The sequence below is a fragment of the Oryza sativa genome, chromosome 1 (genome assembly GCF_034140825.1).
Source record: "Oryza sativa Japonica Group chromosome 1, ASM3414082v1".
NCBI lineage: Eukaryota > Viridiplantae > Streptophyta > Magnoliopsida > Poales > Poaceae > Oryza > Oryza sativa.
The window spans coordinates 42,783,877-42,798,266 of NC_089035.1; the positions used below are offsets into that span (position 1 = coordinate 42,783,877).

Genomic DNA, 14,390 nt, shown 5'->3' on the forward strand with positions numbered 1-14,390 from the left:
TAGCTCAGCTATAGCTGCGTCGATCGCTTCAGCTTGTGATCAGTAGCCGGCGATCGCGACCGGTTTGTTGGTGGATGGAACAGGGGAAACGATTACACCGAATCCAGCCAAAGCCATGAAAACTTCTTTTTGTCGAGATTGACAAGCACGAATCCGTGAAGTGACTTGAGACTCCTTAACTATTCTAACGAGATTTCTCAACTATGTCACGCTTTTTGGATAGATAGATTAGTTTATGCACGAGCTGCCAACCATATACGCAGTTCAGGATAATGTTATTAACAATGATTAAAGACACGGGAGTAGAGAAAGATCTGAAGTGCAGGCTTCTTACTGAAAGAATTTCAGAAGTACACGGTTCCATACTTTCCGTGTGTATATAATATGTATACATCCGATGTCGCGATGTATAAGCAGAACAAAAATGATATTATTGTAAAGCAGCATCAATAGTAGAGCTCCTATCATTATCACTATTATTTTGGGGGCATATATAAATGTCGTGTTCTCTGAATAACAATCCCATCTGCTTTGCACCAGCACATGAGAGTTCAGGGAAACGTCGCACCAACCTAATTAAGCTAGAATCTTCTCTGTAGTCAACACGTATGGCTGCACAAAGAGCACACGGCTCTAAAACCAGCAGCCCATAGTGTTGATTAAGCATGCCACGGTCCCACCGATACTGTAAGTACAACTTGATTGCTGATGGCAAACTGATGAATCGGTGCCGCCAGCCGACGGCCATCTTCTTTTAGCAGAACACTAATTAGTAATTACAGTATCGCAAGTTCGCAACACAGTGACGAAAAGAACCGTTCGATATATATATAGCAGGTAAACCAGCTAGTTCGTCAACAGAGAGGACAAAGTAGCTTGCATCTGAAGTGTAATCAAGCTTCAGAAGAAGCAGTCTTCAGTTCACTTTTTACGTGGCTATGAAAATTAGTGCTATATATCCTTTCCCTTTTAAATTTATATGGAAGGTGAAGGTTCCATTAAAAACTAGTGTGTGTTTATGTAATTTAAAGAGGAGGGGATGGCGTGTAGAAGTAGTTTGCAAGGTGAATTTTGTGATGAATTGGTAGGAGAGCTCCCATCATTCTACCAAGATAGAAATTTTTGACGCAATGCCAAGGTAGAAATAAAACAAACTTTACAAAATTTGCACCAACGACAGAAACGAGAGTCTTATAAAAATGGCCAAACTTAATTTACAACATGTCCAAACTTCTGAAAATTCTGTGGGTTCTGAAAATTAAATGGCCTCTCACATCTATGATGAAGTTTGATCAGTCAAAGAGGACTTCGGTAATGGTAGGCTTTGATGCCATCTGCTGGGCCAAATGGAAGACTCCAAATGATACTGTTTTATAGAACAAACTGGTATATAGCTCTATCCTCTATGGGACCATTTGAAAAGACAGACTCGTCAATGATACAACAAACTAGCATATAATCCTTTTGTCTTGATTGATCCTATTTGTATTGGATCAAATCATATGGCCTACATTTGGGACAGGGTGAGTGGATGCAGTATGTCAATTTGCTTCTCCTTGGTATCTAAGGTTCTGAGTATTTGGTTCTAGGAGATGTTGATGAGGTCTTCATCTGCCCCTTTTCCTTTTATTTTTTAAAGATTATCTTGCAAGAGATGTTTTTGTCAGTTTCGTTAATGAATCTGGGGAACAACACATGTTAATGCTGTCAAAAAAAATCATATAACTAAATAGAATGAGAGGATATCCCCTTATAAATTAAAGAACGAAAATATAAGATATGTAGATTTTATTTGTTGGGCCAACTAACACCACACATATGATGGGCCATAAATATATGGAAGATAGGACAACGGGGCCGAGTTCCCATACGATGGGGATGTAAAGTGGACTTTTTCCATGGTTCGGCCACCGTCGCCGACTCGCTGTGGCCACGGCCCGTCGTGGCGATCGAGGGAATCGCGGCGCTTCTGTATCTAGGGTTAGCATGCGAGCAGTCCTCAGCGCCATCGCCAACCACGTCGGAGCGGGAGGCGTTGCCGCCTTGCCGGATGATATCTGATGGCCGTTCTGAAGCCTCGCGAAGTCGCCGTTGGCGAAATCGGGGTGGTCGTTGACTCGTTGCAGCTCGTCATTGCCGACGCAAAGTAGGTCAGCGCAGGAAGGGAGCAAGGTCCAAGGGGGTAGTTTTCCTCGAAGTCCACGCTGGGAATTTCGGCTGAAGATCCGAATGTTCGTCGTGTCTGCAATTTCCAGTGAAGTTCACCCTCCGAATCACAACTGAATCACGCAACCATTTTGTGGTTTTCTTCCAGTACAGTGTCCGCCTCTCTCTCTCTCTCACCCTGTTTCCTGAAATTTCTCCTCTTGCAGCTCTAGTTGAGGCTGCTCGTCAATGCGAAATGCTTTGATGACCACGGCGCGCTTGGATCTCCTCTAGTGGCCTAATTCAGCTTCCTCTCCTTGCCGTGTCGAGATCTTCTATCCGTGACTGTAAGTACTGAACTACTCACATCCATTGCGTTTTGACAAATTGACCCTTTTCAAAAACTTATTTCGAAACTAACCTCTGCCAAAAACTTCAACCAAAAATAAGCCGTCGGCTCAGCGCCAAGGGTCTTGGCGCTGATGTTGTGCATGAAAGCGCCAACATGCTTGGCGCTGACATTGTGCCACCGTGGCGGCCGAGCGACTCCTCGTGCCGACGTGGCAGGGATGTCAGCGCCACAAGCTTCAGCGCTGAGATGCCCGATGTCAGCGCCAAAGAATCTTGGCACTTCACTTTGTTTCTTTGGTGGCTGCTGACATTGCCTATTTCAGCGCCAACTGATATGGTGCTGATGTTTGTTGTTTCAGCGCCATTTGTGTTGGCGCTGAGGATGCAAACACTTTGAGCCAGCACAGCAAACTGCTCTCTGCCCAGGAAAAATACATTTAACACCGCATAGCAACCTATTTCAGCAGCACAGGAACACAACTTTTAGAAACCATCCATCCATTCCAGCCATTCCATCCATCCAGTCTGGGGAGCCGTTCCAAGCGCCACTCCCGCGTCGTTGACGGTCCGCAAGAGCTCTTGTGCCTGTAAGGTTAGAAAGTGCAAAAAGTCACAAAAATTAAAGCGAGAGCGTGCAAATAACATAACATGGCAAGTACTCACCACTCTATCGCGAAGAGGTCCTGTCTCAACCGTGGTACCTTCACGGGTTCGAGTGTCGTACTCGTTCTGCTCCTCCACATCTTCAGGGTCGTCCGCTATGTCGGCTAGCGTCCAGGCCGGGCGTAGGACAAGACGATAGTTCCTATGGAGCCACGCCAAGTATGCATCGAACTTCGTCCTGTTGTGCTGACCTTGGTCCGGTACTCCGTTCTCATCGAATTTCTCCCATTGCGTGATATGATCTTGATGGTAGTAAGTCCAATCAGTCACCTTCTTGTTCTTCCGACGATCGACCCTGCACATATGCAAAATAGACAAGTCAACAATTTGAGGATGGCATCAAATCGATTTGGTCTGTTAACTCAAAGTACTTACTTGTGGAGGTCGATACTAGTGGAGAAACGGTGCGGGATTGTTTGAAGCCTCCCGAACTGCCGCATTATGCGGTTGCATAGCTGGAACTCCACTGCATAGAAGCAAATCAGTGGGCACCGCAAGGTTTGCAACGTATCCTCTATGTGGCACATAGGGTTGATGTCTAGCTCGACTACTTCTTGTGCCTCATATGGCCTCCACACCACCTGCACCAACACAATAAACAGTTAGTTAAATTTTGTATTATAGAGTAAGTTACCATTTTCATCTACGATAAAAGGGTTTAGTACTTACATGTTCTGGCTGAAGGTAGTCCATCTCGTTTGTGTAGTGGTAGTAGGCCTAAACAGCTAGTTGCAATGGAGCACTTGTCACGTACGTCTATCCGCTCGAGAAACCGATGGATTCATCCATGGCTGCTTCTGCCGCTGCTATCCGATAATCCGTCTACGGCGCTGGGTGCAACGAGCGTACGCGCAGGGCGCGCGCGTGCAGCCTGGTGAGCGTGTGTCGGAACCTGGAGAGGTCGAGGGTGACGTTCTGGCCGCCGAGGTAGACGCGGGCGACGAAGCCCCACCCCTTGTCGCGCTTGGCGGCCTCCGGGTCGGACACCACCACGTCGCGGAGGCCGTACTTGCGGCTCAGCGAGCTCTCGTGCCCCTCCGCGTCGTACTGCTCGTAGTGCAGCCCCATCCGCGCGGACGCCTCCTGTTTACTCTGATGAGGATGAAGTCCTTATGTTTTTTTTTTTTTGCTGTGTTTTCTGTTTTCATTCATTCCCATTTTGTTCTTGTGTTGATTCAGTTACCACCAAAGGAACTGTCTACAACAAAGCCAGCCACGCCAGCCAGAGTCAGCCCGCCTACCACTCCAGGCACAGTCAGCCCGCCTACTACCAATGAGTAGTATGCAGTAGTGTTATTTTGGAATACTGATGCGAATGGTGTTATTAAATGTATGCAGTAGTGTTATTTTGGAAAACTCATGCTCTGGATGCGAATGCTGTTATTAAATGTAAATAATTCAGTGTTCGTTCTTGTCGCCCTGCGAGAAACAATGTTATCTAATGATGTTAAAACATGTTCTGTTTTCTACTCCCTCTGTCTTAGAATTGTTGTCTCTTTGAAGTTCAAATTTTCTTAGAATTATTACTATAGATATAAAGTCTACCTTATTTATTAGTAAACATGAGGCCGTACTTGCTGCTATTGCGGCCAGCTTGACAGGTAGCTAGCTCAGCTATAGCTGCGTCGATTGCTTCGCTTCAGCTACTGATCAGTAGCCGGCGATCGCGACCGGTTTGTTGGTGGATGGAACAGGCTTACATGCCTGCATTACACTGAATCCAGCCAAAGCCATGAATTTGTGCACGGATTTGTGCTTGTCAATATCGACAAAAAGAAGTTTTCGACTGTGTTTAGATCCAAAGTTTTTCTTCAAACTTCTAACTTTTCCATCATATCAAAACTTTTCTACACACACAAACTTCTAACTTTTCCATCACATCGTTTCAATTTCAACCAAACTTGCAATTTTGACGTGATCTAAACACAGCCGCCTTTAATTCGGTGGAGAAGTGAGGGAGAAGATGATAAGGTGGAGGCCGCTGACAAGCGGGTCCCACCTGATGAGTCAGCGAATCAGTTACCACGTCGGACGAAACCACCTCCAAAACCGCTACGGGAGTTGATTTGCAACTGTTTTGGGAGTTAGGAGACGAGTTATACCCGGTTTTGCAGTTGAGGGAGACAAATTAGACTTATTCCCGCCCTGGCTGAGCCAATCTATGGGCCTTTTACGTTTGCGTCCTCTCGGCGGTGCGTGGGCCTCAAAGAGTAGACGCCTACCGAGTAATCCCGTCTCCTTTTCTTCCTCCCCTATACTACTGACCTACCAACCTCTATCCTTCTTCTTTCTTCCCCTTCGTCTCTGATTCGATTCGCATCCGTCTGCCGAGTGCCGACCAGGGTGTGAAAAACCGCCGGTAACCGCGCGGTTACCGCGGTTACCGCCCGTACCGCGGGGGTACGGTTACCCGTACCGCACGGTACGGTTTAATAAAATTCGTCCAAATTCAAAAATTTAAAAAAAAAAGAAAAAAATCAAAAAAAATAGTGAAGGTAGTGCTTGATTTATAGTGTTTTATGGTGAAGAAATTTCTCAAAAAAGAGTAATATTTATTCAAATTTGAGAGCAAAACGGAGAATAAATTTGAAAATTGGAAAAAGAAAAAAAATGGGCCGGCCCGTTACTGTGCAACCCATTACACATCGCGCGGTAACCGCGCCAAACCGCGTGGTTACCGCGTCAAACCGCGCGGTAACCGCGCCAAACCGCGCGGTTTGCCCGAATTTTTGAATTCAAATTTCGATTTGTAAATTTGTCGCGGTTTTGCGCGGTTACCGCGGTTACCGCCGGTAACCGCCGTACCGCCGGTAACCGCCGTACCGCCGGGTGGCGGTAACCGGGCCCCCGGCGGTTTTTGAAACCCTGGTGCCGACCACACACGGAAGACCGGAAAGGTATCGCCTCCACAATCCCCAGATCCCACTCGTTCCCCCCCTAAATATTATATCATCAATCTCCGCCGACTCCCTCGAATTGCTCCTGAAGCCAACCCCTAATCTTGACTACTATTTTCGCTTGTTATATTAGGGTTTCGACGTCCTGCTTGCTCCTACAACTCCAGGGAGAAGATGCTCAAGACGCCGCCGCAGCTTGATCCAGAGAAGCGGTGGCAGATTTATTGCCAGGAACCTGATCCCGCGTGCGGTGCTAGCGGATCCGGACAAGATGCACCCGCTGATCAACAGGAAAGCGACGGGAAGCGGGGCCAACACCGCTCGCCTGGTGACGAAGCGAGGCCTGATCGGCAGCTCAAGAGGAGGAAGAAGAAGAAGAAGAAGAATTATAATGCTATGAAGATGTTGCAATATTCCCTAATCCAATTGAGGCTACTGAGGGGTCAGTTGATTGGTCGAGTTGAGGATGGCGGTGTTATAGCCCGATTGAAGCTTATGGACAAAATATGTATGGAGTTGAGGTATGTATGCGAGTGGAATGAGTACAGGTGGAAATTTTTGTTGTGGCTCCTTAAAAGGACGAGGTTGGACTTGCATCCGGAGTTGGTGATGGATTTGTCACACACGAAGGAGCTGGAAACCAAACCCACGTACGATGCTAGCCAATCCAGAGAAGAAGCCTCTGCTGCAGCTTCAGCTTCTGATGGACAGGGAGACGATAAGGAAAGGGGTGACTTGCAAGCAGTTGAAGCCTATGGTTCTCCTCCTGGTAAGGAAAAGGTTGACTTGCAAGCAGCTAAGGACTCTTCTCCCACTGCTGAGAAGGGAAAGGGCAAGCATATTGGATATGAAGCACAGCAGAAGAAAAACAGCATTGAAGATGTTAAATCCTCAAGTCAACAAGAAATTAGCAAGCCGAAGAAGAAGAAGAAACAGAAGAAGAGGCAGAGGCGCAAGATGGACGAATCCACAGAAAATCTATCATGCCACAGTGGTAGCCCATCCTCTTCTCATGATGGAACAAGCACATCAACAATAGAGGGGGAGCCAAAACCATCTTCTGGGGACCTTGCCAAGATTTCACGAGAACACAAACAAGAACAAGAATCAATGGAGGATTTAGAAGATCTCCTTGGCATGGATGAGGATACCATCTCAAACAAAGTCAGTTACTACTTTCATCAGTTATATGTTCAGGACCATCTTGATGATGATGATGATGATGATTGGCTTGAATGCGATGGGCCACAGCAGCTCACTGAGTTGCATGAGCAGCTGGCCTTCTACCGCATCATAGGTTATGAGGTATCTTTTATCATCACCTGGGATGAGTAAAGTTATGTATATTTTAGTTTGATGCATCTCTCTGCTTGTTATAAACTACTTTCCTATTGTCTGTTGCAGTTATCAAATGGTAGAAAGCTTGACGAACTGGATATTGCAAAACTGAAAGAGAAGTACCCTCCCTCCATTCTTTATGAGAAGGGGTACTTTCAGTACTATGAGGATAGTCTTGAATGGTACTTTGATCCTGAACGATTCCAGCCTGCTGCCCTTGATAACTACCAGCGTCTAGTGCTTTGTGATAATGTAGGTATCGGCACTTGACTCCTCCATGACAACTAGCTTAAATGCTTATTTTTATCAGTACTTGGTGGTATAATCAATTGCGTTGCTGTACCCATGCTACCACAATTTTAATTTACTTAATTAAACGAAAATATTGTAAAGGTTAAAATTTGGGCTAGTTATGTTACATTCTTTTGTAACATTGTTATTGTTAAGAGCGTTTATACTGTTATATGAAAAGAAATGCGTACTGCATTTATAGGATTAGGGAGTTTACCTTGGACAACAATAATATCTACTCCCTCCATTTCATATTATAAGACGTTTGACTTGTTTTCCTTGTCAAACTTTATTAAGTTTGACTAAGAAAAAAGTCAGACGACTATGATATGAAATAGAACGGAGGGAGTAGTGCCTAAATGATCAATTACTTTCCTAGGATAGAGATAGATATTTAGTATGGTATCTGTAATCCCTCTATTTCATATTATAAATCGTTTTGATTTTTTTTCTAGTCAAACTTTGTTAAATCTGACTTTGTAGAAAAAATTAGCAACATCTAAAACACGAAATTAACTTCATTAAATGTAACGTTGAATAAATTTTAATAATATGTTTGTTTTGTGTTAAAAAATGCTACTATATTGTTTTTATAAATTTGGTCAAACTTAAAAAAGTTTGACTATAAAAAAGTCAAAACGACTTATAATATGAAACGGAGGGAGTAGCTAGGAAGGTATTGGTTTAGTTAGGAATTATGGATATAGTTTGTTATGAATGTAGATATCAATTGTATTCTTAAGGGACAAGTTAAGCGGCACATGTACTTCTGTATAATCAAGCAATACATAATTATTGAAAGTTAGGTCTAGCTTGATCAGAGTCACCTAGCAATCAGGACAAGCCCTGCATCGATGAGAGCAGTCTCGGTTTTATCCCTATCTGACCTTTATGGATGCTGATCTGACCTCTATTAATTTTTTGTTTGGTCCGTTTCACCCCTGGGCCTTAGTATTTAACTTTTTATCCTAATCAATGTTCTCTTGCAACTGCAAACCATCAAATGCCCATTCATTTATAATTTGGAGAGATAGAATCAAAATAACATTGTTTGTCTGCCATTTTGGACAATGATAGGTCTGCATATGTGTGTTTAGCCATTGTGGTTACTTTCGTTGACAAAAGTAGCAAATCTAATGGCATCAAAGTTTTGAAATGTTGAATGCACATGTTTGATTAGAGATAAAAGGAACATAAGTATTTGATTAGAGATATACTTCGTTTGTTGACTGACTCATTTGAGATCACTCTATTGATATATTCAGTAGGATTTGCATATGAAACTTGCTTTTTGCCATGTTATCCGCAAACTAACTTGGTAGTTCATATCATCAGGCATGTTGGATACTATTGTTTGCAAGCTGGCATTCTGTGCAAGTGCCATATTTCTGCATTTGGTATATTCTTGTTGTAGATACTGTTTAGGTTAGTACAAGTGTCCTAGTAGATGCCACTTGTGCAAGTAATGGACAATGTATTCTTTGTGCAGGGTTTGTACATGGACTGGGATCAATACCACTCAAATTATAGTACCTATGAGAGTGATCTAGCATATGTCAAATTCTGTGAAGAGCTAGCACATAAGACTAAGGTATGACTGACTCAAGGTGAAAATACTGGCCATATGCCATCTAATCATCCTTGTCTGATGTCATTTATTCACATGGCAGTGGTTTCAAGATTATTTGGTACTCATTGCTGTTGAGGATAAGATAACCATGGGTCAGGTAACCATCCCAAAAGCCATTTGTGCAATGTATATTTATGTTATAATGCGTCAATTAATGGCAACTGTTTCCATTGTTTAGTGGGACAAAGTTAAAAATACAGTTTACCTTCAAGCAATGAAGATCGCACTACGCATTCGTGTTGTTTCTCTAATGCAAGTTATGACTGCTTTCCAGGTAATGCCTCCTGTTAATTTTAATTGGCAAGCATAAGTGGTGATGGTATTTAACAATAGTACTATCTTCTAATTTAGGAATATATATGGAGCATGCGGTTTGATTGTTGTAACTACAAGGATTTTGATGGTGTGTATTTTGAGGTTTGGAAGCGGGTTGCTAAGCAGAAGGTTAGATTACCTCAATGTGCAGAACTACGCAGCTTATGGTGCTCTTTTTTTTTTCTGTTCGTTCTTTGCTTTATATTCTTAGTGATGTATACTTATGCTATTTCATCTTTTGTCAGATGGAATTCACTGATGCCCTGTCAGAACTTTATAGAGAAGATATGTTTCCCTTGCGCAATGTTGATATTAAGGATGAGCTTCGCAGTACTCGAGGGAGATTCCGTTCGATGAAGGAAAATGTAGGTTCCTCTTCTCAGTTTCGTTACATCAGGATGATTACAACTCATCAATCCATCCATTTTTAATTCTTTTTTCTTTCTGTTGTTCAGTACGATCTCTACGTGGCTTGCATTGATGAAACGGTAAGCATATACTTTTTTGCATGAGGTTCATGCTCAACTGAAATATGTTCTTCACACTAATGGAACATCTATGTGTAGGTGCCAGAAAAGGAAGCTCGTCAATTGATCAAAGATGCCATTATAGAAATGGTTAGTTGATTTATTTCCCTATCAAGCAAATGTATCCTGGGGTATAGGTGATATTTTCCTAGTGGAATACTTCACCCCTAAAGTATTGAGGATGGTCTACTTGATCCCCTAAGCATGAAACTGGGTATTCTACCCCCTGAAATATAAAAATCGGTTCAAATAACTCCTTTGTAGACGATTTTACTGTGAACATGCATGATGATATGGCGGTGGTTTTACTATGGAGGGTCTAATGACATGATGATAGCTAGACTCGACTAAGTTTTTTTTTTAATAAGTTGAACGGCTTTAGAATAATATACATTGATGCTAATATATAATTTTTAGGCATACCAATCAGCGAGTGAAATTTCGTAAAGGGTTGGACTAATATTTGTGCCATGCAAATAATAATACTGTCATGTCATCATTTACATGGCAAAACCTCCTTAAAAACCATCTAGGGGGTTATTTGAGCTGGTTTTCATACCTAAGGGGCTAAAATATCCGATTTCACACTTACGGGGTTAAGTAGACCAACTCCATTACTTTAAGGGGTGAAGTAGACTCTTTTTCTTTCCTAGTTGATTATGGTGTTGAGTGCCTTCACCAAATTTTTCTTATTTTGCTAACATGGAGGCGAATTTTATCTTCAGATTCCAAAACCACAGACTTATTTGGATTACGCCAGAAACAAGATAAAAATCGCAGAAGATATCGGTTTGATTACCAAAAGTATGCATACACTTCTCAACAGTTGTATATGATTATACATCACTATAACGGGAACAATGTGTGGATTTTAGTTCTTTTTGTATCATTTGCTTATATAGGCAGAGGACCAGAGCCAAGAACCTAGAAGGTCACTGCACAACACAGCCCAGGGGAGACAATAGCGAGGCAATGCATGCCATGGACAACTAAGCAAATGGCGGCTGAAATCTTTTTGAGTATATTATTAGTAATAAGAAAGGATATTGGCGCTACGGTTTATTATCAAATTTCTTATTTATTATCTTCTGTTGAGATATGATACTTTTATCCCGTGTTACACTGGGCAACCCTATTACAGTGTAATGTTACGGTCTTATTTTTTCGCTTATGCTTAATGCTTATTAGTCTTTGAATTTTGAAGCTTAAAATTGGAGTTGATTTTGGGGGGTTTTTCATTATAGTTTATTTTTCAGCCTTTGTGTGCATATAAAATTTTTATTTACAAATTATTTTTCGTTTGTAAATATATGCCACCAAAACGATGGGGCTCTTAATTGAAATTTATGCATTAGCCAAATACCTCAGTTATTCAGATGCGGACAATACATTCATCATTTTAAATGTTCGCTGTCTGCTTTGGAGACCATCCAGTTGTATAATGATTTAAACTAAAATTTTGGTACACTAGCTAAATGCCATGATACTTGCATATGGTAACTAGGTGTTTGGTAACTACATGTAATAGCGCTGTGATACTCAGATATCACATACTTTTTTGGTCCTAAAATATGCATGGCAAGCTAAGAGGAAATTGGAATATTTCAAGTTGCTATATTTTACCACGACATTAATTTTGTTAAAAAAAGGAATGTGACATCAACATGACGAATACACCGTAAAAGATCCCGTGAGCCGTGAGTAGGTATAATAGCAGGCTATAAGCTTGCTATAAATATATTTTAAGAAAGTAAATGAGGAGAGAAAAGAACATATAAATATATTTTAAGGAGATATATGAGGAGAGAAAAGAACAAAGGGCTACAGATTTGTAGTCAGCTGGACTCCAAGACGCAGTGTGTATGACATGTGTGACCATGTATTAATAATGCAGTATGTAACTATTGTATGAATGGACTATTAGATTGACTATAGATAAATTGGAGCTAATAGTTGACAAGTGGTCCCGTTCGAATCCAATTAAAAACGCGGATAAAATTTTGGATTAAAGTGGCACGCTTTTCAAACTGCTAAACGGTGTGTTTTATGCGAAAACTTTATATATGAAAGTTGTTCTAAAATATCAGATTAATCCATTTTTCAAGTTTGTAATAATTAAAACTCAATTAATCACACGTTATTACCACCTCGTTTTGTGTGAAACACTTAATCTTTATCTTCATCTTCAGGAGATACTATTAAACTTGCTCTAACAGCGTCGTATTCTCTCGTCTCCCTATGAAAGTTTCATTAGTTTGAAAATTAGGCTTGAACTCCAAGGTCTTTTCTATTCAAACTTACGAAATGTTTGGCTATTATATCGTTATTATGCAACAAATATCGTTATTAGCAAAATGTTCATGCGTTGCAATGGGTGAAGATAAAACAGTATTATTCTGATGTGCTCTGCACTACAGTTTTGCGGTTAATTGACATCATGAATGGTTGAGTGAAATTGGAACCTTTCATACTGCATAAAACTTCCCTCTAAAAAAAGGGACCATCAAATCCTGCTCAACAAAATCACTAATACAAATATAATTTTAGTTATATAGGACTATAATTTTATATTTTTTTATTTTAGTTCCAAATATCTTAATTTTTCAACCGTTAAAGAAAACAAATTTTATTTAGAAAAAACCGGGCCTAAACATACAACGCACAACGCATGTAGCCTTGGCCACCAATTCTTGCACAAATCTTGGCGCACATAGTGTGCGGCAAAAAAAAAACGTGAAATACCTGAGAAAAAAATCACGCGTCAGATCACTAGCAAAAACGCAACTTAATTAGTTATAATTGCTCTGATCTTCTCTACCTTAAGACTGAGGGCCACCAAGTTGCTGCAAGGCAACACGAACTTGCGATAGGAGCTCCGGCAAGCAGCACAGCATCGCCTCCCTTGCCTGCCACTGCTGTGCCACCGCGCCCCGACTGTTACTGGGCCTGATGGGTCAGATGGTGGTGGCAGCCACCTGACGACGCCTTTCGTTTCCTGATCAAGCTCGTCTTTTGCCTCGCGGAAGGACGACGCCAGGGCGGTGGTCGAGACCGCCGGAGCGCGGCTACGGCTGCGGCTGAGGGAGGACGCGGGTGGTGGTGAGGGATGCTGGATGCCATCGGAGGGTGCCCCGGCCCCGAACGCCTGAGCTCGAAGGAAAAAGTGGAGTAGTTCCATCGATCACTGCTAGTCTGCAGCAGCAGGCGACAGTGAAACTGTGCCCGACATAACACAGAGGCCACAGACAGCATAGCATCCAGGAGGTCGTTGACCATTGTGGTGCACGAGGAAGATGGGTGCCGGAGGCATGTCACGAGGGTTTTCAGCTGAACCTACCGAAATCATCAAATCAGCAAGACGCCAACCAAGTTCAGAAGAAGATTTGCCTCGTGCGAAGTTTTGAGGTGAAGCCAGAAGACGAAGCCAAGAGGGTTCGCTACCAAGCTGAGAAGGCTCACCACCTAGTCTCTCCTCTGGGCAAGGCATGAAGGGTTCGCCCCATGGAAGACAGGCTTCACCAGGGAGCCCACCAAGCAGCATGGCCCATGAAGACCATTCCCCTCTTATGGGCCAGGCCAATGACCCATCTAGGGGCCCATCATTAGAATAGACACTGCATGAGTTTATATATATTATAAAGGTATCCATGTAAATTTCTCTAAACATATTAAACCCTACAGAGCATGAGTTTGTACTGAGCCTATAAATAGCCCACTAGAAGCATGTAATGGGGGATCCCAACAAATTTTCATAAGTTAATACATTGTTTTACTGTTCAATCACTCCACTGAGTAAATCACGTCCTTCAATGTGAAGCTATTGTCGCTTCGACAATAGCTAGCGCCGACCGTAGGGAACCCAGGGCGGAGCCACTGATGCCACCGAAGAAAACACACACACACACAAAGAGAGAGAGAGAGAGAGTTGCACCTAAGAGGAAGGAGAGCGAAGGCGAAGCGGAGATGGCGGGCGAAGAGCCCGCACGAGCCGAAGCAGGAGCGGAGCTACAAGAAGGTGAAGGTGGCGAGGAGCAAGCAGTGGCCAAACTAGCTCGGACTCAAGCAGCACCTTCGACCATCCAAGTCCTGATACTCAAGCTTCGACTCAGGCGATGGCCTCCATCATCCCAAGCACAACTCAGGCGGTTGCCGAGAGTGAGGCTCCGGCGGCGCAAAGGGCCGAGATGGAAGCCATGCGCCAGAACATGATAAGGCTGCACGACACACTTCACC

General features: G+C 42.8%; 1 protein-coding gene across 1 annotated transcript; it reads left to right on the forward strand.

Moving 5' to 3' along the window:
* The first annotated feature begins 6,137 nt into the window (after positions 1-6,137).
* Positions 6,138-11,368, forward strand: LOC4325412 (uncharacterized). Its single transcript, XM_015787362.3, has 11 exons — positions 6,138-7,361; positions 7,461-7,646; positions 9,175-9,276; positions 9,356-9,412; positions 9,494-9,589; positions 9,667-9,759; positions 9,876-9,995; positions 10,086-10,118; positions 10,197-10,247; positions 10,883-10,961; positions 11,060-11,368. Exons 1-11 carry the CDS (start codon positions 6,231-6,233, stop codon positions 11,083-11,085), a joined length of 1,974 nt encoding a protein of 657 aa, XP_015642848.1. The 5' UTR covers positions 6,138-6,230; the 3' UTR covers positions 11,086-11,368.
* Positions 11,369-14,390: the final 3,022 nt, after the last annotated feature.

What these genes read in the sequence shown, in the direction of transcription:
- LOC4325412 (XM_015787362.3), top strand. Translation starts at nt 6,231, where the DNA reads ATGCTCAAGACGCCGCCGCAGCTTGATCCAGAGAAGCGGTGGCAGATT. An exon ending in GTCTAGTGCTTTGTGATAAT is followed by an intron (nt 7,647 to 9,174) that starts GTAGGTATCGGC and finishes TTCTTTGTGCAG; the next exon opens with GGTTTGTACATGGACTGGGA. An exon ending in ATAAGATAACCATGGGTCAG is followed by an intron (nt 9,413 to 9,493) that starts GTAACCATCCCA and finishes TCCATTGTTTAG; the next exon opens with TGGGACAAAGTTAAAAATAC.